This window comes from Canis lupus, chromosome 24 (assembly GCF_003254725.2).
Source record: "Canis lupus dingo isolate Sandy chromosome 24, ASM325472v2, whole genome shotgun sequence".
In the NCBI taxonomy this organism is placed as follows: domain Eukaryota; kingdom Metazoa; phylum Chordata; class Mammalia; order Carnivora; family Canidae; genus Canis; species Canis lupus.
The window spans coordinates 23,743,227-23,767,500 of NC_064266.1; the positions used below are offsets into that span (position 1 = coordinate 23,743,227).

At 40.8% G+C, this 24,274-nt stretch overlaps 1 protein-coding gene and 1 long non-coding RNA gene across 5 annotated transcripts in view; one reads left to right on the forward strand and one right to left on the reverse strand.

The window, feature by feature from the left end:
- Positions 1–24,274, reverse strand: part of PIGU (phosphatidylinositol glycan anchor biosynthesis class U) — a 94,693-nt gene that overhangs the window by 25,261 nt on the left and 45,158 nt on the right. For 2 of the 4 annotated variants that reach the window (XM_035705961.2, XM_049100548.1), the window contains exons 7-8: positions 14,959–15,056; positions 1,375–1,529 (exon numbers count right to left, since the gene is read on the reverse strand). In XM_035705961.2, the coding sequence (XP_035561854.1) occupies positions 1,375–1,529; positions 14,959–15,056 (253 nt within the window). The remainder of the gene's footprint in view (positions 1–1,374; positions 1,530–14,958; positions 15,057–24,274) is intronic. The other 2 variants (XM_049100551.1, XM_049100550.1) reach the window with 2 other exon arrangements.
- On the forward strand, positions 5,228–23,455 carry LOC118352284 (uncharacterized). Its single transcript, XR_004809180.2, has 3 exons — positions 5,228–5,342; positions 14,896–14,992; positions 23,054–23,455. It is a non-coding gene; the product is annotated as an uncharacterized LOC118352284 (long non-coding RNA).

The following is a 24,274-nucleotide window of genomic DNA, read 5'->3' on the forward strand; positions in this document are numbered from 1 at the left end:
CAAAGATCCTGCTGCTCCCCATTCTGTCGCTGCATCCCCACAGCAAGAACCAGAGACAGTGCCTGACACCACAATAATTTCTGGGGTCTTGAGGAAGCATCAGCAGGTTCCAGCTAGGATCCCAGATTTCATTTGAGAAATAAGGGTTTCACTGGAAAGCTTTTTGTCTAGTTGTATTGGTTGTTATTCTGGCTCTTCTGAAAATTTACATTATATGTTTTATTTTAAAAAACAGAGTTGAGGGATCCCTGGGTGGCACAGCGGTTTGGCGCCTGCCTTTGGCCCAGGGCGCGATCCTGGAGATCCGGGATCGAATCCCACGTGGGGCTCCCGGTGCATGGAGCCTGCTTCTCCCTCTGCCTGTGTCTCTGCCTCTCTCTCTCTCTGTGTGACTATCATAAATAAATAAAAATTTAAAATAAAATAAAATAAAATAAAAAACAGAGTTGAAACTGATGTCAACTCACATTTTAAAAGGGCAATAAATAGACCATGGAGAAGGGAGAAATATGCAATGGCTCATGGTCAGAGTTCGCGGACCAAGGCCTCCACCCAGGATAAGTCTTTGCCTCCTGCTGTGACTACATTTCCTTTTCTGTGAAGTGAGGTAAAGAACAAAATCTGTGGGTCAGCAAAAAGCCAGGGAAAGTTTTTCACCAGCAATACAAACTCCTATCTAAGGAACAGCATGAAGAGCTATAGATTATGCTCAGCCAGGACTTAACACAAATTAGCAGTCCAGAATCCCAAAGGGGAGCCTGCCACTCCATAGGCTCCATAGCCCTTACAGGCTTAACTCTCTACCACTTCACTGGGCTGTGAGTTCCTTGAGGTCTGAGCAGTGACCATCCTCCTCAGCCCCGAGACGATTGGAAAATGTCTGCAGAATTCATACTCTGTTTTGATTTACTCTATAAGTGTGACACATGGGAGATGGCTTTATTTTAAAACTGTCAGAGACCCTCTTGCAGCAGAGGAATATATCTATTTCTGTTGGGGACTGAACCAAACCCTTCTAGGCAGGAGCTGGTAGTTGTTTCAGATGTTCTTAGAGAGTGCTCTTTAATCTTAATAGATTGAAGGTACTCGCTAGACCTGTGGTTCTCAACGTATGTTCTTGGATGTTTAGCATCACCTGAAAACTAGTTAGAAATGTAAATTCTTGGTTCCTATCCCAAACTTACTTAATCAAAACCTCTAGAAGTGGGGCTCAGAATCTGAGTGTTAACAAGCCTTGTAGGTGATTCTGGTGCACACTGAAGTTTGAGGACTACTGTGTCTAGATGCTCCCTGTGGTTGCTCACCCTCTGATTCCAGCTGGAGCTGGGAAAACCAAATTAGATTCCAGAGTTTTCTAATGAAGTCATTACTTACATGAAGCCATAGACTGCAGGGATGAAATCCCAGGAGCTGAGGAGGAAGAAGGAGAGGCAAATGATTACCACTAGACTTCCCACGTACATCATGGCATATTCCCAAGAGAAGATCCAGAAGGCTTTGCTCTTCACTTTCACAGGTATGTACTGCCGCTAGGAGAGAAGGAAAATGGTATTTAGGATGTCAAGGACAGAAAGAAATTACCAGCTGAAACTTCAAGATCCCTTCCGCAAAGAACAGGACACAGAAAAACTGAAAATCAAAGGACTTAAAAGGATTTACTTATGCTAGGTAAACACTAACCAAAAGAAAACTAGTTTAGTTATACTGTTAACAGATAAAATAAACTTTAATGTATAAAGTATTGCAGAAATAAAGGTGTTCCATAATGATAAAAGGTTCATTAGAAAGATGTAACAGCTCTAAACTTGTATGTATCTAGTAACAGTCTAAAAATATATAAAACAGGGGATCCCTGGGTGGCTCAGTGGTTTGGCGCCTGCCTTTGGCCCAGGGCGCGATCCTGGAGTCCCGGGATCGAGTCCGCGTCAGGCTCCTGGCATGGAGCCTGCTTCTCCCTCTGCCTGTGTCTCTGCCTCTCTCTCCCTCTCTCTCTATGTCTATCATGAATAAATAAATAAAATCTTAAAAAAAATAAAATAAGATAAAAATAAAAATATATAAAACAAACATGGACAGGACTATAAGGAAAAACAGACATAACCATCATCAGTAGGTAACTGACAGATCAAACAGACAAAAAATCAGTAAACAAGTAGGAAATACAAATAGCACATTTTTTTTTCTTTAAATATTTGAGAGATCAAGAGTACACACAAACTGGCAGAGGGGCAGAGGGAGAGGGAGAAGCAGACTCCCTGCTGAGCAGGGAGCCCAACACTGGGTTCGATTCCAGGACCCTGGATCACAACCTGAACTGACAGCAACACCCAACCGACTAAGCCACCCAGGCAACCCGAAATAGCACACTCTAATAAATTTGTAACTTCCTTGAGAATGAGTTAGGAAAACAAAATCTATATATCTACATAGATACAGACATAGAAAATGTGGCAAAATGGTTAACTGGGTCATCTAAATAAAAGGTACTTCTACTAGTCTTTCAACTTTTCTAAAGCGTAATATAAAAGATTAGGGGACAACAAGAAACAGAACATTTGAATGGTCCTATAAACATTTAAGAAATTGAATTAGTAATGAAAAATTTTCCCATAAAGAAAAGAGCAGGCCCAGTCCATTTTACAAAAAGCTCTACCAACATTCAAGAAGCAGGTTATTTATTCTAATCTTACATTAACTTTTTCACAGCAAATATAAGCTTGATACCGAAACCACTTACCAACACAAATGCAAAGATGCTAAATGAAATATTATCTAACGTAATTCAATAATACGTGATAAAGGTAGGTTATGACCAGAATGGATCTATTCCAAAATATTCCAAGGTTATTCCAACATAAGAAAAGCTATTAATACATGTAACACAAACAGCTTAAAAACAAGAAATCCTATTAGTGTCAGATATATGCAACAACTACTTATGATAAAAATAACAAGCAATAAAAGAATTCAGTGAGGTAGCAGAACATAAAATTAACATACAAATATCCTTCATATGCACTAATAATAAACAATTAGAGGACACAATGGTAGAGAAAACCACATTTACAATAACCCCAAGGAAAAGAAAACTTAGAATTAAGTCTTAACAAGAAATGTGTAAAACCTATTCATGGAAAATTTTTAAATACTCCTGAAAGACACTAAAGTGGACTTGAACAGATGGACAAATATCCCCTGTCCTTGCTTAGGATGATTCCAAATTATAAAGAGTTCAGTTCTTCCTAATTTAATTTATAAATTCAATGCAATAATGCAATCCCAATAAAAATGTCAACAAGCTATTTTATGGAATTATAGAAGATTAAATTCATATGGAATTTCAACCATTCATATGGAAATACAAACATGCAAGTAATGAAATACTAATAAACACTACAACAAGGATGAACCTTGAAAACATCATGCTAAGTGAAAGAAATCAGTCACAAGACCACATATTGTATGATTCCATTTGTATGAAATGTCTAATATAGGAAAATCTATAAAGACAAAAAAACCAGAATACTAGTTGCTTAGAATACTAGTCGCTTAGGGCTAGAGGGGAAAGGGGCATTGGTGCAAAACAGAGAGTGAAGGCTAACGGGCATGGGATTTCCTTTTGGGTGATAAAAATGTTCTAGAACTGATTGCGGTCATGACTGCACAACTCTGAGTATCCAAAAATCACTGAATTGTATACTTTAAGTAAACTTATATCTTGATAAAAATAAAAGCTGTTAAAGAAAAACACCATAATTAAGTAAAAAAATAAGAAACTGGAAGGAAATATTTGCAGGTTAATATTTCTAATATATAAAGGATTCCTAAAAATTGAGGAAAAACAGACCTAAATACAACAGAAAAATGAACAGATACTCCAGAAACATGACGAGGTGTTTAACTCATATTTAGAGAAATGCAAATGAAAACAACACTGAGATACCATTTCTCATAATCAGACTGGCAAAAATTTTGAAATGTGACAACACATTCTGTTAGCAAAGCTGTGGAAAAACAGGCACTATCCTACATTACTGGTGGGAATAAAAATTTTGTACAATCCCTATGGAGGGAAATTTGAAAAGACCTAAAAAAAATACGTAAATACTTACTTTTGGCTCCAGTAATTCTACTTCTAGAAATCTACCTTGATGATACCCCTCTGACAATATGAAAATACATATATATACAAGGTTACTTATTAAAGCATTAGTTGTGATTACAAAATATTAGAAACCATCTAAATCCCCATACAAAGGGGAGGGTTGAAAAAAAATAAAAAAATAAAAATAAAAATAAAAACAAAGGGGGGGTTGAACTCTGGTACAACCATACAATGGAGTACTACACTGCTGTAAAAAAGAATAAAGATCTCTATGTATCAATCTGCAGTGACTTCCAGGAAAGAACAGTAAAAAAAGTAAAGCACATAAGGGTACCTAGAGCATGCTATCCTTCATATAAGAAAGAAGAAAATACACATGTAATCTGCTCACATGTGCAAAAGAAACAAAGGAAAAATAAACCAGAAACTAAAAATAGTTACTTAAGGTGACAGAGAAAGAATGAAAAAGAACACAATAGTAGAGATGAAGACAGGGTGGTACTTCTCTGAAAGTTTTTTGTATAGCTGATTTCTTAGAACTATAGCAATATTTCTTAATCTCTTCACATACCCTCAAATAAACAAAAATTTAAAACCTACCATGGTGTAGAGGAAATCTAAAATCCTACAAACAGTAATAAGTGAGCCTAACTGTATCATGAATAAGAGGACTATGCTGAAGGGCCACATGGGAGAAGGAAAGAACCAACCTGAGTGACTTCAAGAAACAGTAACTTGACAGAATACTGTAATGCTAAAGACAAAAAGAATTATGTGTACGTGTTGTAATCAGGTCAGGAGATATATTTCTGACATGGGTATTTCTCACAGCAATTAGCAATTCTATTTTTTTTAAGATTTTATTTATTTATTCATGAGCAACAGAGAGACAGAGAGAGAGAGCGCGCAACAGAGAGAGAGAGAGAGAGAGAGAGAGAGAGAGGCAGAGACACAGGCAGAGGGAGAAGCAGGCTCCACGCAGGGAGCCTGACATGGGACTCGATCCGGGGTCTCCAGGATCACACCTGGGGCTGCAGTGGCACTAAACCGTTGCGCCACCCAGGCTGCCCTCTCACAGCAATTCTAGAACAACTTTGTGTGTATTCTAGAACTGAACATATTAGCAAATAAACTGTAGATAATGAAAGTTGGGCTTCCAATCATTAGAGAAAGAAATTATACACAAGGAAAAAGGAGACACTAAAGTGATCCCTGTGGTGTTGGACTAGAATCACAGGTATCAGTATAAACAAATATCGGGATCAGAGGTATTAGTACAAAGAGACAGATACAGAATTATAGACATGCTAGTGGCGGGGGGGTAGTGTAGATACATACATATATTTCGTAGCTCTGTCTGCTAGAAGCATACCTATAATGCCTGGTTTCTTTCTTTCTTTTTTTTTTTTTTTTTAAGTATTTATTTATTCATGAGAGACACACAGAGAGAGGCAAAGACATAAGCAAAGGGAGAAGCAGGCTCCCTGTGGGGAGCCTGAAGCCTGATGCAGGACTCGATCCCAGAAACCCAGGATTACGACCTGAGCTGAAGGCAGATGCTTAACCACTGAGCCACGCACGTACCCCACAACTGGCTTCTAAATAGCATTCACCAATAAAAGAAAACCAGGAATCCTTGAAGAAGTAGTTGATTCCAGGGCTGGGGCTGGGAAAATACAAGATGAGCCTGGAACATCTTACGGTACCATAAAGAAAGGAAGGAAAGCCTCAAAAAGATGAGGCTTGTCAAAAGAACACAAAAGCTGATTTTTAAAAAACACTTTATTCATGAGAGACACAGAGAGAGAGAGAGAGAGAGAGAGAGAGAGGCAGAGACACAGGCAGAGGGAGAAGCAGGCTCGGTGCAAGGAGCCTGATGTGGGACTCAATCCCCAGTCTCCAGGGTCACAACCTGGGCTGAAGGCGGTGCTAAACCGCTGAGCCACCCAGGCTGCCCCACAAAAGCTGATTTAAAGGAGCCCCCTTTTCTAGGTCAAAGCTAGAAAAATTTGAGCAATAGGCTAATATTAATATTGGATTTTTTTTAGATGAAATCCATACAACATATATTTAACTACTTTAAAGTATGCAATTCAGGTTCTTTTAACAGTTGTCATGAAAGAAGTTTGAGGTGGATGAAGGTTAGCTCCCACTCTACACTCTTGCTGCAAAGAAAGCAAGTTCCATTTGTCAAACAAATATTTGTCAAACAAATACATTTGTCAAACAAATATTCATTAGCAAGCAGGCACAAAGCATTTCACACAAATCATTTTAGAAAATCCATGAAGTCCCAGCTCTCTCCCCTTTTAGTTGTTCCAATTACCTATGTAAAAAAGATTCACTTGGGGCACCTGGCTGGCTCAGTTGGATGAACACATGACTCTTGATCTGGAGATTGTGAGTTTGAGCCCCATACTGGGTGTGGAGATTACTAAAAATAATAAATAAATAAACTAAAAAAAAAAAAAAGGTTCACTCAAGGCAGAAGGATATTATTACTATCCCAGAGGCAGGGGTCTGTTGTCCTTGGAGTCACATCAGGCAACCAGAAATCCTCCTAAAAAGGTTAGACGTGGGTGGGGGGCAGCCGGGTGGCTCAGCGGTTTAGTGCCACCTTCAGCCCAGGGTGTTACCCTGGAGACTGGGTATGGAGTCCCACATCGGGCTCCCTGAATGCAGCCTGCTTCTCCCTCTGCCTGTGTCTCTGCCTCTCTCTGTGTCTCTCATGAATAAATAAATAAAATCTTAAAAAAAAAAAAAAGTTAGGTGGGGGATGGATTAGGAATGAAGCCTTTGGCACCATCTCCAAAGGAAGGAGTTACAGGCCTTCCTAGATTCTTAATTCCTTTTCACGAAAATATAATAAGCGTCTCTAAATACTTAAACCAATTCTACTTCTTTTGAATACTTCGATTGCACCTACTACTTCTTTTATGTTTATTTATATTTTGACAATTGACAATATACAAAAACAGAACATTTCCACCATCACAAAAAGTTCTATTGATAATGCTGCTCTAAAAGAACAAAGTTTCAAGAGAACATTATATTTTTGGGGATGGAAAATGATTTCACAAAGAGGAGGCCTCCACAGATAAATTCAAAGAGGAAGGCACGTAAGGTTCTGAGTTCCCTGTAGAGTTGATCATCCTGATCCCTCTTCCTGAAAAATACTGCCATCTGGCATAGAAGGAAGGGAGGCAAGGGGGGTGGAGGGGAGGGAGAAAACCACAGTCTAGGGATGGATGGAAAAAAACCCTCAAAAGTAAAAATATTCTTTTGGTTTGTTTTTCCCTTCCTCCCTACTTAATGGGATTTAAAGAAGGGAAGTAGGAAGTGAAAAAGGCAGCCATGAAGAACTGAATCAGGTAGACTGTTCAAGGCCACTCTTGGAAGAGAGTCCTAAGCACAGATCCAGGAGATGACGTTTCACTTTTCACAAATCTGTTAGCAGCCCCCAAATTTTGGTTTGCTGCCACGTTCTCTGTGCTTCATTGGACCTAAGATGTCACTGTTGATGCTTGAGTGGGAAAATGATTTTTTTCCTGGCAAATCTGTGATGTCAAATGGACATTAAATTTTAGGTATAATTTTGTTCTTAAAACTTTGTCTAAAAAAACAAAACAAAACAAAACTTGGTCTGGGAGTAGATTTGCTTTAGGAAACAGAGCCCTGAGAATATAATGTCATGTAGAATGTTTACTGAATCTATTTATAAAACCTGGGTCTGATTAAAGATTAAATAATCTTTCAGGACCACTCCCATTACATCAAGTGCAGCACGCCTGAAATGCTTAAAAAAGAAACTCAAGTGATCCTTTCTTTGATGGCTTGTTATTTATAAGCCCTAGAGCGAGATTTAATCAAGAGGTCCACATTGCACATTTCCCAGGGAACAGATAAGCATTCATTTTACCTACCTCTTTTTCTTCAATAGTAAATGCCAACTTAAAATGAAATGTATGTGAGTTGAAGGGTTGGGAGAATGGTGCCCTAAACTTTTGGATCAATTTTTAAAAATCTTTTCATTGTAAAATAAAACATAAAATACAGAAAACCACATAAAACAAATATATAACCTAGTGAATGATTATGAGACAAACATCTGTAAGGTCAGGAGGAAGAAATGTCCCACCACTCCCCCAAGTCTCTCGCTGAGCCCTGTGCCAGCCAGTCTCTTCCTCCCTCCAAAGTCATCACTGATCCTGGCTTATAGAGTACTCACTTCCTTGCATTTCTTTTTCTTCTTTCTTTCTTTCTTTCTTTCTTTCTTTCTTTCTTTCTTTCTTTCTTTCTTTCTTTCTTTCTCTTTCTTTCTTTCTCTTCTTTCTTTTCTTTCTTTCTTTCTTTTCTTTCTTCTTTCTTTCTTTTTTCTTTCTTTCCTTCCTTTCTTCCTTCCTTACTTTCTTTCTCTTTCTTTCTCCTTCCTTCCTTCCTTCCTTCCTTCCTTCCTTCCTTCCTTCCTTCCTTCCTTCCTTCCTTTTCTTTTCTTTTTTTCTTTCTTTCTCCCTTCCTTCCTTCCTTTCTTTTTTTAAGATTTTATTTATTTATTCATGAGACCTAGAGAGAGAGAGAGGCAGAGACACAGGAGAGGGAGACTTCGCAGGAAGCCTGATGTGGGACTTGATTCCAGGACCTTGCAATCACAACCTGAGCCAAAGGCAGACGCTCAACCCCTGAGCCACCTAGGTGTCCCACTTCCTTGCATTTCTTAATGGCTTTCTATCAAACTGTGTATTCCTTTACACTATAGTTTAGCTTGTCCATTTTTTCAAAATTTAATAAAACTTTTAAGTCTCTTAATTTACAGGTCCTACAACCCATCTCACTTGTGCCCCCTACAATGCATGGGTTGAAGAACCTGGGCATTTAACCTGTAGAACTTCCCACAGTCTGTTTTTTTGCTAATTATATACTTGGTCTTCAGTATTTCTTGCAAATTGGCAGCTGGATCCTGAAGCTTAATCAATTTCAGATTTGATCCCCTTGGCAAAACTCTGGTGGTGGTGTGTTCTTTTCTCAGGAGGCATGATTTGTTTTTCACATTAGTAGCTATTAATACTCAATGCCTAGATAACTGGTATTACAAAACGATGCTATCCCATCAATTTGTCTTCATTTGCAAGCTCAAAAATATATAGTAGCTCACCTACTATATGGTTACCTAATGGTATAGGAAAGACAAGTGCTTGTTTTTTTTCCTTTTATTTCCAGTTCTCAAGGTAATGAATTGGTTCTCTGTCAATTCTCCTAATTGGATCAATTACCAATTGACCTTTCTAATATCATTATGAATGCCTGAATTTAAATATGAGTTTTAATTCATTTCAGTTCTAATCCTAATGAAACTCAAACTGTCCCTCTTTGGTCAGTGAGAGCCTCTTCAAGTTGGATCCTGAGTCCTTTTGAGATGACCCCAGCAGTCTTTCATAGCTTCCTTGTTATCTGGTATCACAGTAGTCTAGGATTATCCTGTACATTTCCTGCCCTAAACTTAGAATTAGCCATTTCTCTGAGAAACTCATTTCTTTTAATGGGTAAAAATGGTATTGTAAGATCACAATCTGAGCCCTAAGGATACTTACTGATACTGGGTGAGTGTTTCTAGACCTTCTGGTGGACATAAACATAAATATACACACATATTCAAACTCCTCCAGAGGCCAGGCAGGTAACAAATGAATGAAGTTAGGTAATAGAAATGAAGTACAGCGAGTGGCTCAGCAGTTTAGCACTGCCTTTGGCCCAGGGTGTGATCCTGGAGACCCAGGATCGAGTCCCGCATCAGGTTCCCTGTGTGGAGCCTGCTTCTCCCTCTGCCTGTGTCTCTGCTTCTCTCTCTCTCTGCCTCTCTCATGAATAAATAAATAAAATCTTTAAAAAAATAAAGAAATGAAGCACAGAGACTATGCTTAACTGTGAAGAGGGTATGCCTTGTCTAAAGGAGACAGATCTCCCAATCTTTCAAAAGAAGCCAGAAAGATAAAATTTTAAATGTTTTTAAAATGTTGACAACTAATTAAAATAATTAAACAGCATAGTCAAATAAAATACCTCTGTGGGCCAGATGTGGTCTATGGGCTATATACTCTCAACCTGAAAAAAGCAACCTGTAGTTACATCCCAGAAGTTATATGGTTGCTAATGTATACAAAAATTTCAGGAAGTAAAATAATTCTCAGACTGGTCAAGAAAAGCCTAACTATAATAAGAAAGGGGAAAAATGTGTAATTATCTTCTTCCCCCCAATTTTCTAAAGCACTAGGGAGAAAAGCATTTTCTAGTGGCACTTGAGTGGTACAGTTGGTTGAATGTTCAAACTTGGTTTCAGCTCAGGTCATCATCTCATGGGTCATGAGATTCAGCCCTATGTCGGTATGATCAGTGCAGAGTCTGTTTCAGGTTATTTTCCTATCTCCCTCTGCCCCTCCCGCTTGTGTCCCCCACCCCCCACCCCCGCCTCCCACAAATAAATATTAAATCTTAAAAAAAAAAAAAAGAAAGCATTTTCTGTACAGAAATCATTTCTTTCTCATATTATGGTGAAAAAGGCAAAAAGTCAGTACCAGGAAAAAAAACCAAAACTCTTAAGGAAGTTGAAATCTTTTTTTTTTTTTTAAGATTTTATTTATTTATTCATGAGAGATAGAGAGAGAGAGAGAGAGAGAGAGAGAGAGAGAGAGAGGCAGAAGCAGGCTCCATGCAGGGAGCCCGATGTGGGACTCGATCCTAGGTCTCCAGGATCAGGCCCTGGGCTGAAGGCGGCGCTAAACTGCTGAGCCACCCGAGCTGCCCAAGGAAGTTGAAATCTAATAAAAGTTTTTATACTTAAGTTCTTAGACTATCAGGATAAGACCCAGGAAATATATTTTACATGATAGGTATATTAGAGGCAACAAAGCTGGTAGAAAAGTTAATTGCAATTGCATGATTAAGTGCTCACACTCATTTTCACCTGTTTTTTTTTTAAAGATTTATTTATTTGAGAGAGAGGGAGAGCACGAGCAAGGGGAAGGGCAGAGGAAGAAGCAGACTCCTGCCAGAGCAGGGAGCCCAATGCAGGGCTGGGTCCCGGGACCCTGGATCATGACCTGAGCCGAAGGCAGATGCTTAACTGACTGAGCCGCCCAGGCGCCCCTCATTTTCTTTCACCTGTTCTTTCTTTTTTTTTTTTTCTTTCACCTGTTCTAAAGAAAAGGTAAGCTAACAGCATTGCCACCTCTGAGTTGGCTCCCTCCTAGAGTCAACAGAGACAACAGAATGTTACTGGGGAAAGAGAGTAAAATGTAAAAACTCCATATAATATTCCAAAGAAGGCTGGGGAAAGACCTACTTATTAAGAAAAACCTGGTTGGGGGGCACCTGGGTGGCTCAGTTGGTTGGGGATCGGGTTCTTTTTTTTTTTTTTTTAACTTTTATTTTTTTATGATAGTCACAGAGAGAGAGAGAGAGGCAGAGACACAGGCAGAGGGAGAAGCAGGCTCCATGCACTGGGAGCCTGATGTGGGATTCGATCCCGGGTCTCCAGGATCGCGCCCTGGGCCAAAGGCAGGCGCCAAACCGCTGCACCACCCAGGGATCCCGGGATCGGGTTCTTGATTTAGGCTCAGGTCGTGATCTCAGGATCATGAGATGGGGCTCTGCATTGGACTCTGCGCAGTGTGGAGTTTCATGGTATCCTCTCTATCCCTCTCCTTCTGCCCTTCCCTCCCCGCCTGCTTGTGCTTGCATGTGAGCAAGTGTGTACTCTCTCTTAAGTAAATAAATAAACAATCTTAAAAGAAAAGGGAAAAGAAATAAAGACCTGGTTGGGTTTGGCTCCTTTGATGCAAGCTAATACCATATGATATTACTGGACATTATCTGGAGCCGCTCCAGGCTCCAGAAAGTATAGAAATCACAGGATTAACCTTTACAGTTCAAAGACAAGACAGAAGGTCAGGCTGCATTAAAGCAAAAATCCATAAGCACACTTATGAGGTATTTCCCCCTGGTTTCTGTTACTTTCTTTCAAAGAAAAGGAGAACCTCAAGCCATCTAAGGAGGTCCAAGATTTAGGAATCCCAAGCAAAAGGAAAGAGGGAACTAGAAACCTGCCTGACGGCACACTGATGTGTTAACCCTTTGCAGTAACTAATATTATCCCCATTCTGAGGCACGGAGAAGGGACTGAATAAGGTGACTGGCTGAGCTGCTCGATCCCATGACTCAGTTGAACTGTCCAATGATGTCAGAAATAAATTTGAGTTTTAAACAAAAGTGATTTTACAAAAGGCAGTGTTTACAAATTGGTTTAACAAACCATTAAAAAATTTTTAGTCAGTTCATATGTACAAATAAATATATTTATAATAGTATTTATTTGACATAGTTGCACAAAAATTTTGGTTCCTCTTAGTGATCAGACTTGTTTTTTTTCTTTTCTTTGTTTTTTATTTTTATTTTTTTTTGTCATCAGGCTTTCTAACTTTTTTTTTTTTTTTTTTTTTTTTTTTTTATGATAGTCACAGAGAGAGAGAGAGAGGCAGAGACACAGGCAGAGGGAGAAGCAGGCTCCACGCACCAGGAGCCCGACGTGGGATTCGATCCTGGGTCTCCAGGATCGCGCCCTGGGCCAAAGGCAGGCGCCAAACCGCTGCGCCACCCAGGGATCCCTCATCAGGCTTTCTAAAGAATGAACTGTAAGGGGCGCCTGGGTGGCTCAGTCGGTTAAGCATCTGCCTTCAGCTCAGGTTGTGATCCTGGGGTCCCAGGATTGAACCCCACATCAGACTCCCTGCTCAGTAAGAAGTGTGCTTCTCCCTCTGCCCCTCACCCTATTCATGCTCTTTCTTTCTCTCTGAAATAAATAAATAATATTTTTTAAAAAAGAATGAACTATAGCGACGCCTGGGTGGCTCAGTGGTTGAGCGTCTGCCTTCGGCTCAGGTCGTGATCCTGGGGTCCTGGGATCAAGTCCCGCATTTGGCAAACTGCGGGGAGCCTGCTTCTCCTTCTGTCTGTGTCTGCTTCTCTCTCTGTGTCTCTCATGAATAAATAAATAAAATCTTTAAAAAAATGAACTATAAATATGAAGTAATAAAGGAAATGTAAACAACATATTGTTATGTGGAAAAATTCTTGGATTCAGCAAGAATCCGGAAAGAGAATCAAAGAAAATTTCACAGTGCAATGATGTATCAGACTAGCAATCATAAGTCAAATATGAGAAGCCAGTGCTGGCAGCCTGAGAGGAAATGGTTCACAGCACTTTATTTTTAAGATCTTATTTTTAAGTAATATTTACACCCAATATGGGGCTTGAACTTACAATCCCAAGATCAAGAGTCACATGCTCTACTAACGAAGCCAGTTGGGCACCCCTGGTTCACTGCATCCTAGACACTGATGGTGGCACTACAAGTTGGCTGAAGCTTTCTGGTGAACACTCCAGTATTACATAATAAGGACCTTGAAACTTCTCACACCTTTCGGTCCAATGATTCAGCTAGAGGAATATGCCTTAAGGAAATAACTTAAAGAAAATCATATTACTGTACTATTTATACCAGTGACAACTAGAGCACATCTCAAATTCCCCAGAAAGGGCAAAGACCAAGATAATCATGTATCACTATGTACATAAATATGAAGACATATTATGAAGTCACTTAAAATGACAACTATACAGATTATTTCAATAAGTGGAGGTATACACTCAGTTTTAGCAAGAGTGTTTATAATTAAGAAAAAGGCTCTGAAATCAGACATTTCTTGGTTTGAATTGTGGCACTGTCCCCTGCATACTTTCAAGAAATGCTTGTTTTCTAAGAATCGATTTGGACCACGAAAGACCTGCAAGTAGTTACCTGCTCTTGAGGAGATGTGTGTATTCTTACTGAGGTGGAAAAGAGAGACAAGTTAGAGGGCAGGCTCTTGCATCAAGCTGCCCAAGTTCATGTCTTGGCACTGTCACCAGCCAGCTGTCTCACCTTAGCCAAGTGACTACACTACCCAACATTCCAGTTGCAATTCACGTGTCTAATATGGCTAATATTAGACTAAAACATGGCTAATAAAATGACCTATCCCAATAACGTTCTTATGAGGTTGAAAATGAAATGATGCCTGTAGAGTGTTCAGTACAGTCCTGGACATAGTAGGTTCTCAGTAAATGTCAGCAATCTGTATTCTTTAAGTAATACTTATTGATCACCCACCATTGTCCCAGCATTGCATTAGGGACACCCACTACATTTAATCCCTACAAGAACCTTATGAGTATTGAACTTTTTTTTTGAGTATTGTTATATAGAAGTTTTTAATTTTTATTTATTTTATTTATTTTTTTTAAGGTTTTATTTATTTATTTATTCATGAGAGAAAGAGAGAGAGAACGGCAGAGACACAGGCAGAGGGAAAAGCAGGCTCCATGTAAGGAACCCGACGTGGGACTCGATCCCAGGTCTCCAGGATCAGGCCCTGGGTGGAAGGCAGCGCTGAACTGCTGAGCCACCCGGGCTGCCCTATAGAAGTTTTTTAAAAATGAGCTCGGAGAGGGGTCTATGTAATAGTAGATGACAGAAGGAGAATGCAAGATAGTTGGTAGGTTCCAACCACAAACATGTAAAATGAAATACACTTATACATTTGTAATGATATGCATAATTGGAACTTAATGTTCACTAGGTTCATTTTGTTTGAAGTTAGTCAAGTGTCTTTGTTTGTGTTTTTGAGTAGAAGCAAGTAAATATGAGATAAGGAGCCCATCCCATTGCTTTTATTGAGCCATGCCTTCCTTTCCCCAGGCAGTGACCGGGCCATGTATTAAATGTCACTGGAGTGCTGGCTTCTGACCAGCAAGTGCTTACCTGAAGGAGATAGAGGAGTCCTGGAACAAACAAGGTGAGTGGGTACAGAGACTGGTATGTTGCTAAGGCTAGAAAAATAGCACTGAGGAAGGCACTACCTGTAAAAAGAAATAAATATATGCAATAATCCAGTCTTATTAATCAGGATTAGACTGAGCAAATCCCAAAACAAGAAACTTTCCATAACTGGTCAAATAAGCTTTTGCCAAATGTCTCCTGGTGTACAGGTACTATGCAAACTCATACAGAATGAGAGCTTCTTGGCTTGATTTCCCATGAAAGGAAACCTAGGAAATCAAAACCATTTACCTTTAGCAACCTGAGACACTTCAATTATGCTTCCTTTAAATTTTCAGAGCAAGAAAGATTTCACAAAACTTCGATCTAAAGATGAACAAAGGGATCAAGTCTATTAACATCTGTGTCCTATTTAACTTATCAATGAAACCCATAATTATTGCTTAAGCAATTCAGAGGTAGGAAACCCATCCCTATTTTATAATATCTTTTCCTTATGTACTATCTTCAGGTCATGTATTTATTATTAAAATATATTAATTTTTATTAATAATGCCCCTATTCCCTATGTAAAATGGACCACTACAGAATTATTAAAAATGTTATAATAAATTTGCAATGACATAGATATTTATAACATCCTATTAACTGAAAGTTATAAAAAAAGATATATATATATATATATATATATATACACACTATGATCTCTTTAAAAAGAATGTATAAATAAATTTTTAAAAAAAGACTACAAGACTAGGCCCAAAGTTCACAGTGATTTTTCTCTTGGTGGTTGGGTTATGGATTTTTTTGTTTTTGTTTTTTTTCTGGCTTCTCTGTATTTTCTAAACTTTCTATAATGATCGTGCTTTGTTTTTGTCATAAAAAAACTGATTTCTTCTTTTTTAAAGGTTTATTTATTTATTTTAGAGAGAATGAGAGAGAGTAGGTGCACATGTGCTCGTGAGCTAGGGAGAGGGGAAGGGAGGATGGGGCAGAGGGAGGAGAGAGAAAATCTCAAGCCGACTTCCCGCTCAGCACTGAGCCTGGAGCCTGGGTGAAGCAGGGCTCCATCTCACGATTCTGAGACCACACCTGAGCAGAAACCAAGAGTCGGACATTCAACTGACTGAGCCACCCAGGTGCCCCAAAACTGATTTCTTTTTAAAAATACCAAATAGCTGTGGCTCAGTGGTTGAACATCTGCCTGGGGCTCTGGTCATGATCCCGGGGTCCTCGGATTGAGTCCCGCAGAGGGCTCCCTGCAGGGAGTCTGCTTTTCCCTCTGCCTATGTCTCTGCCTTTCTGTGTCTCTCATAAATAAAATGCTTAAAACAAACAAATAGCTATTTTCTTTCAGATGGTTTTAGATAAGAGTACCCTAAAACCAAAGCTAGAGAACCCAAATTTGCAACAGGGGTTTCAAAGTGGTCCAGAAATCAGGAGAGTGTAATTGATGGTTCAAGGCTGGTATCTTGTAATGGTAACGTTTCATAAAATGACAGAACTCATGATCACTCTCATGAGTGTGGGGTCAACTTGTTAGGCCTGAGGAATCAAGGGGGATTGGGAGGCACCAACAAAATGGCGGCGGACCCTCCAGCTTGTCACCTTCGCCTTGGGACTTTTCTACCACCAGCAGACTGCCCAAAGACACGTCATCATGGGGAGACAAGACCTATGCGGGGAAACCTGAACCGCACCTTATCCAAACCCTATATAAGGGCATAAGCAGTTATCGCCCCATACCGATTCCACCAGTAATATGCCCTAATACCTATCACCCCATACAGACACAACTCCTTACCCCTCCTCCCTTAAAAAGCTTGCATGTATTCCCTTTGGGCTGGACTTCCCCAGCCCGCGACTTCCCCGGTCTCACTCCCTTGCGGGGGGCCATGGAACGTCGACCAAGAATGCGTCCATTAAAAGCCTGCATCGGGGCAGCCTGGGTGGCTCAGCGGTTTAGCACCGCCTTCAGCCCAGGGCGCAATCCTGGAGACCCGGGATCGAGTCCCACGGAGCCTGCTTCTCCCGCTGCCTTTAGCTTTGCCTCTCTCTCTCTTTCTCTGTGTCTCTCATGAATAAATAAATAAAATCTTAAAAAAAAAACCTGCCTCAACCAACTTTTGCCCAGCCTATTTCATTTCACTACAAACTGATCAAACCTGACACAACTGTTTACCGGAAATAACAGATATCCTCTCAATGATATTTCACTAAGGAACTAGTTACTCCACTAAGTCTGAGGGGTTTTACCCTCTCCCAACTCAGCTCCAACAAACAGAAGATGATGATCCATAGGATTTTTTTGCCCACCAAAGCAAACACCCAAGACCTACCTTGGAAGAGGAGGGTTATGATATGACTACTTTATAGGAGAGTGAGTGGAGAGAAGAGAATTTTGAGGGCTCCATCCCTCAAATTAAGGAAACTTATTAGCTAGCAACAATTCCTGGTTGAAGGAAAGTAGAAGGAAGGCAGGAAAAGGAGGAAAAACTGGGACAGAATTCTATGGGGTGAGCTGTTTCATCATGCTCATTACTTCCAGGCATGATGTCCTATATCCAGGATACTTGTAAACATGACTGAGCAGGGACAGAATCATGGCCAGCCAAGCTGTGCCACCAGCAGAGGCCTCCACATACCCATTGAGCCGTAGACACCTAGAACCAGAACCGGGTCAATTCTGAGACAGGGAGATGGCAGTGGTGGGAAAAGTACTGTTTTGGACTCTAGCATCTAGGGTGGGTTCAAGGTTCCCTGACTTAGCCAAAAATCTGAATGACATTTTGTGGGAAACCAGCTAAGCGAGGGAAAAAACTGGAAAGAACTTTTAAATTTAGCATGACTTTCTGCAGAGACTGGGGTTGGAGAAAGAAGAGGCCCTTTAGCAGGGAAAGGAGGCTAATGTTCCAACTCCATCCATTCTTACTAATGTGGTCAAAACAAATACATGACTTTCACCCCTCTCTTTCCCGGGAGACACCAGGGAGTGAAATAAACACAGCCACCTCCTGCCTTAATTGCCTGAGATCAGTAATTACTTGTCTGGAGCAGCTGACTATCTATAAGGCCCAAGAGGGAAGAAACGGCCCATAGGGTCATAGAACGGACTTGTGAGTTTCAGAACACCTCCTCCCAATATCAGGAAAAAAGCAGTCTTCCTTCCTCAGATGAAATCATTTGGAAGGAAAAATCTGTTCCTTCTGCTGTTCTTTACCAGTAAGTGGCGTCAACATCTCCCAGGCTACTGTAGTGATCCTTCACCTCTCCCACTCCACACTTCCTCTAGCAGTCATCACAGCCTGTTGATGGACCTATGGAACATCCACCACTGCAGTTCCTGCTCTCATCGGTTGCTTCTCCTCCTCAATGGTCTCTCTAGTCTCCTCCCATCTAGTTCTCTAGAGAAGTACCAGCAGGATCCTTCTAAAACAATTACACTATGATAAGCCCCTCTTTAAATGCTTCTGATGGTTCTATTTCATTCAGCAGGTTTAGTCCAAACTCCAGCAGCAAACAGGGCCCTTTGCTAATGGGCCTTATTTATCCAGCTTCACTTGTCAGTGTTCTCCTACACATTCTCTGTCCCCCAGCTATTCTGGACCATTCCCTAGGTTCTGAAAACACCATGTGCTTTCATTCCTGTGTCTGTTCTCAGCCCATTACTTCTGCCCAAGCTATCCTTCCCTGCCCATTCTCCACTGACCAATTGATTTTTTAAAAAAATATTTTATTTATTTATTACTGAGAGACACAGAGAGAGAGGCAGAGACACAGGTAGAGAGAGAAGCAGGCTCCATGCAGGGAGCCCAATGTGGGACTCGATCTCAGGACTCTAGGATCACGCCCTGGGCCAAACGGAGGTGCTCAACCGCTGAGCCACCCAGGCATCCCTCCACTAGCCAATTGAAATGTCACTTTCTCTATGAAGCCTAAGCAGACAGGATAACAATAGTGATTATAGCTAATGGTGGTCACTTACTAGGTGCCAGGTGCCTATCCTCTGTATCCAGAACTGTGCTGGACTCATTAAAAAAGAAAAAAAAAAAAAGAAAGAAAAGAAAAGAAAAGAAAAAGCCCTCAGTATACATCATAAGCACCTTGTGAAAGCTCTATTTTTCTACCCATTTTTATTCTACCCATTTTATTTATTTATTTATTTACCCATTTTATAGGTAAAGAAATTAAGGTACAGAAACAAAAGGTTAAGTAATACATCATTTTAAGTAATGGAGTCAATCAGATGATTGTAGTGCCCATTCTCTTCATTCATTCAATACCTCATTCAATACTGATATTGTCCTTTAATTTGTTAATGTTGCTTTCTCTCCCCATTTGTCCTTGAGTTTCTCAAGGGCAATAAATCTCTCTTCACTTTGAGCCTCCAGCTTAAATGAGTGAGTGAATGAATAAATGAGTGTCATTCAGTGACACATATGAATCCCTTAGACAAATCCAAGCACATTAAAGAAAACCAATGTTTCCGTTTTCTTGAAATATAACTGACATACAACATTGTATTAGTTTCAGGTGTATAGCATAATGATTTGATATTTGTGTATATTGCTTAATGAGTACCACAATAAGTCTAGTTGAAACCAAGTTCTTGAGGAAGGAAATCTTAGGAAGTGTAAAACACAAGTAATAAAATGCAGGCAAAGCACAAAAGAAATGGATTCTTGAATACAATGAAGCTGCTGAATAGAAGTTGAGGGCTTGTGGCAGGGGGCTGGGCAGAGAGAATGCTCCGTGGAGTAAACTACTGGATGGCAGAGGTCTGTAGTCTAGTGGCAGAAACATAGTACAACAACAGTCAGGAGACTGGTGTGTGGGATGCCAGGCCAGGTATGGAGTGGATAGGGCACATGCACCACTGAGCACAAGAAAGGGGGAGTATGAAGACACACAAGGACTTAGGGCTGATACACGTTTTGAAAAAAGCTAGAAGGAGCAAGATGAATGGGTTAGGAAGGCAGAGGGATGATGATAGGTGCTTGGGGCAAGGTCATGAAAGATAAAGAAAGGTAAAAGGTGGGGCATCCAGCTGGCTCAGTTGGTACAGCATACAACCCCTCAATCTTGGGGTGGTGAATTCAAGCCCCACCCTGGGCGTGGAGCCTACTTAAAGAAAAAAAGAGAGAGAAAAGTAAAAAGTGACTTCAAATATTTTAGGTAAACTATACGATATGCAAACATTTCTGGAGTGCCTGCTCTATGCCAAGCCTGTGCCAGGTGCCAAGAAGACTGTTAACTGAGACAGTTTCCCTCCTCAGGGAGCTCCCAGGAACCAGTGGCAAAATACGGAGGGAGGAGAGTACAAAGCTAGCCCATCAGGGGAAGCTGATACCTAAGTTTTGAACAATGATTAGGCGAGGCCTGACAGTCTAAGGGAACAGAGAGTACACTTGCAGGAGGGCAAGGGACAGTTCCATGCACTGCAGGTAAAGGGGGTTATAATTAGCTTGACGGGTAAAAACAGGGCAAGAGTTGGGAGCAATGACTGGAAGAGGGCACAAAAGAGGCTCTTGTGGATGTTGGTAACATTCTGTTTCTCAGTCTGAGTACTGATTTCTCAACATTTAGTGAAAATTCATGGAATTGTACACTAACAATCTGTGTGCTTTCTGTAGATATGTTATACATACTCCAATAAAAAGGTATAATATACAAAGTCTTATCAAGCAGGTAGATGGCAGTCAGATGATAGAGGACATAGCTTGCACAGTCATCCCAAAGCATTGACCAACAGGCCTAAACATGACATCTCAAATAATCCCTGAAATGGCAGCCTCAACTGGACAAGAGCTAGGGCATCCTGCTCATCTGACTGGGATGAACTATGCCAAGAGGACTGTGCATTTTACCAAAATAAGATAATCTACTATTTATCTGCTAGTATGGCCCAGATACTCAGGTACCAGGTTTTCTATCCAAGACCATAGTCTTTGGCCTTATGATGGGAATATTAAAGTCACATGTGTATGTGCCCTGGGTATAATATCAGGAAATTTCATTATCTACCCATCTAGCTTCAAATATGTTTTCCAACTCTCTAGGAAGAAAGAGTTTTGTGTCCAGGTGGGGGCCAAAACAAGCCTTGGCAAGGCCTGGGGTAACAATGCCTCTGGGAACCACACTTTGAAGCAATCTGGGCCTGGGCAGGTGGCAGAGCTATAGAACAGAGCAGGACTATAGATGAGGTAGGGCTCTAGGGGATGGTTCAAGATATTGACTGTGAGTGGAATGAGCAGAGAGGGGTCACATACAGCAACCTGTACCAGGACAGGCAGTGGGACAGACTGGAACGTAGTGAAAAGGGCTGAGTTCCACAGGATACTCAGAAGAGGAAGCTGAATAGCATGCAAGATTGATGGGAAGGAGGAGTTGATGCTGGGGGCTGGGCCACTATTCTTCCTCACCAAGTGCTCTTTTAACAGGGAAGGCTCTCTTGGAGTAGTCCATCCACATCAGTGATGATGATAATTTATTGAGCACATACTCTTTTCCAGCCACAGCTGTAAGCACTTTACACGTATTAAGTCCTTCCAATAACTCCATGAAGTGGGTAGGCATAATTACGATTCCCATTTTACAGAAAAGAAAACTGGAGGACAGAATGGTTGTTTGTTCAAGGTTACAAAACTAGTTAATAATAATAATAGGATTTGAAACCAGACTGTCTCATTCCAAACCCCTTTCCCATTCATTCCAAAACTCTTTTTTTTTTTTTTTTAAGATTTTATTTATTTATTCATGAGACACACACAGAGAGAGAGAGAGGCAGAGACACAGGCAGAGGGAGAAGCAGGCTCCATGCAGGGAGCCCGACATGGGACTTGATCCCGGGTCTCCAGGATCACGCCCTGGGCTGAAGGCGGCGCTAAACCACTGAGCCACCAGAGCTGCCCCAAACCCCACACTCTTTAACTACATTACTACACTACCTTCCTAATCCCAATCCATAAAAATCACAATAAACTGAGCAACTATTTGTTGAATGGGTTCTGTTAAGGAAGCATGCTAAGTATTTTATATTTCTTATTTATTCTTCTACTAATCTATATAGCAGACATTATCTCTGTGATCATACTGAAGCTCCTGAGGCTTTGTGATTTGCCCAAGGCTACAGAGCTGGTAACTAGAAACTAGCAGGTTTTGAAGCTAGCTTGATCTGATAAAACCACAGGCTGCTTTATCCTAGGGTCCTCTATGACTTTCTTCATGAGTAGAGCTTTACTCTAGAGGAACCCCATGTGCAGTGATAGGTTCAGGCCTAAGGACCATTGGTCTGCCATTGTTCTTCCAGGGCTGAGCTCCAGGAAGAGACTCTCATTTTTACCTCCAAGTCCTCCCTAGAAGGCTCACTGAGCCTCTACCAATCCTGAGTAATCTTTTAAAAAAGAGGACATTATTAAAAGTAACAACCAGCATCAATATTTTTTTTAATTTTTATTTATTTATGATAGTCACACAGAGAGAGAGAGAGAGAGAGGCAGAGACACAGGCAGAGGGAGAAGCAGGCTCCATGCACCAGGAGCCTGACGTGGGATTCGATCCCGGGTCTCCAGGATCGCGCCCTGGGCCAAAGGCAGGCGCTAAACTGCTGCGCCACCCAGGGATCCCCAGCATCAATATTTACTGAGTTCTTAGTACATCCCTCACACCATGCTGTGTGTTACATGTACCATCTCATTCATTCTTTGTATTTTCTCTGTGCACTAGGGGCCGTTTCAATCCCCATGTTACAGATAAGAAACCCGAGGACCAGAACAGTTAAATTACTTGGTTAAAGTGATACATCCAGGAAATGGAAGAGCTGGGATTAGCTACCAGATCTGTCTGACTTTAGAGTAGCCTGAGTGAGCTCTTAATCACCCTTGACTGCCTCTGAGAGTCCTTCTTCTTCCTTGAGAAGCAAGTCCTGTCACACACATCTCTTTTGGTGGGACAAGGAGAGTTGGAAGGGTCCTTAGGTGGCAAACCTCAAGAATTCCTAGGTTGGAACATCTCATTGACAAACATCAACAGGAACAAGCAGGACTATCTATTAACATGTTTGTTTTCCTTTTTACAGCCTAATGAAGATTTCACAGGGATGGAATATTTTAATTAGCCACTGAAAGGCAGACTTCCCCTTGACCAAAAGCTCCAACTTTGAAGTGAAACACGAACTGCTCCACTAAAATAACATCAATCCTGCCCTTAGACCTGTTTGCTGCCCAACTCCACAAAAAGGACATCACAATACAATGGCTTGGGCCTTGTCCTGGCCTGTAGCTCTTGATGTGTCCCAGGCAACCCTGGACTGCCACAAAGGAGGCCAAGGGAGAGCAAACAGGAGAAGGGGACAGAGCCAATGAGGCCACCCTGTTCTGCAGGACACTAGCTCCATGGAAGTCTGGGGAGAGAGTTGCCAAGTTTACTTTCACTGTCCCTATCTTCTTATCAATCAAGTAAATTTGTTTTTAATTATGTATTCACTGAGAAAATTTGGGAAAAAATAGATATAAAAAGAAACAGAAACATGAGCTTACTCTAAAAACACAAGTATTATGCTTTTGGAATCTATTTTCTATTTTTTGTTGTTTTAACATAGCTGAGATTATATTTTATTAAAATATACAATCTTGTACTCTGCCTTAAAAATATGTATTCTCACATAATTTGCAATTATTTTTTTTAAAGATTTATTTATGGGACGCCTGGGTGGCTCTGCAGTTGAGCACCTGCCTTTGGCTCGGGTGTGATCCTGGAATCCCAGGATCAAGTCCTGCATCGGGCTCCTTGCATGGAGCCTGCTTCTCTCTCTGCTTGTGTCTGCCTCTCTCTTTCTCTGTGTGTGTGTGTGTCTCTCATGAATAAATAAACAAAATCTTAAAAAAAAAAAAGATTTATTTGAAAGAGAAAGTGAGAGTGTGAGTGAGGGAAGGACAAAGGGAGCAGGGGAGAGTGAATCCTCAAGCAGATTCCCGCTGAGCTCAGAGCCTGACCTGCAGCTTGCTCCCAGGACCCTGAGACAGAGACCTGAGCCAAAATTGAGAGCCAGCCACTTAATGGACTGAGCTACCCAAGCACCCCTACAATTACTTTTAAGCACGTGGGCAAATCATGGTTTATATACCCATTCCTCTATTTTGAGATTTTATTTTTTTCCAGAGAGAGAAAGAGAGAGAAAGAGAGAGAGAGAGATAGACGGAGCACATGTGCATGTGCGCGAGCATTCAAGGCATTCAAGCGTAGGCATATGCAAGTAGGGGGGAGGGGCAGGAGGGCCTCTTTCTGTTTTGAAGTACTA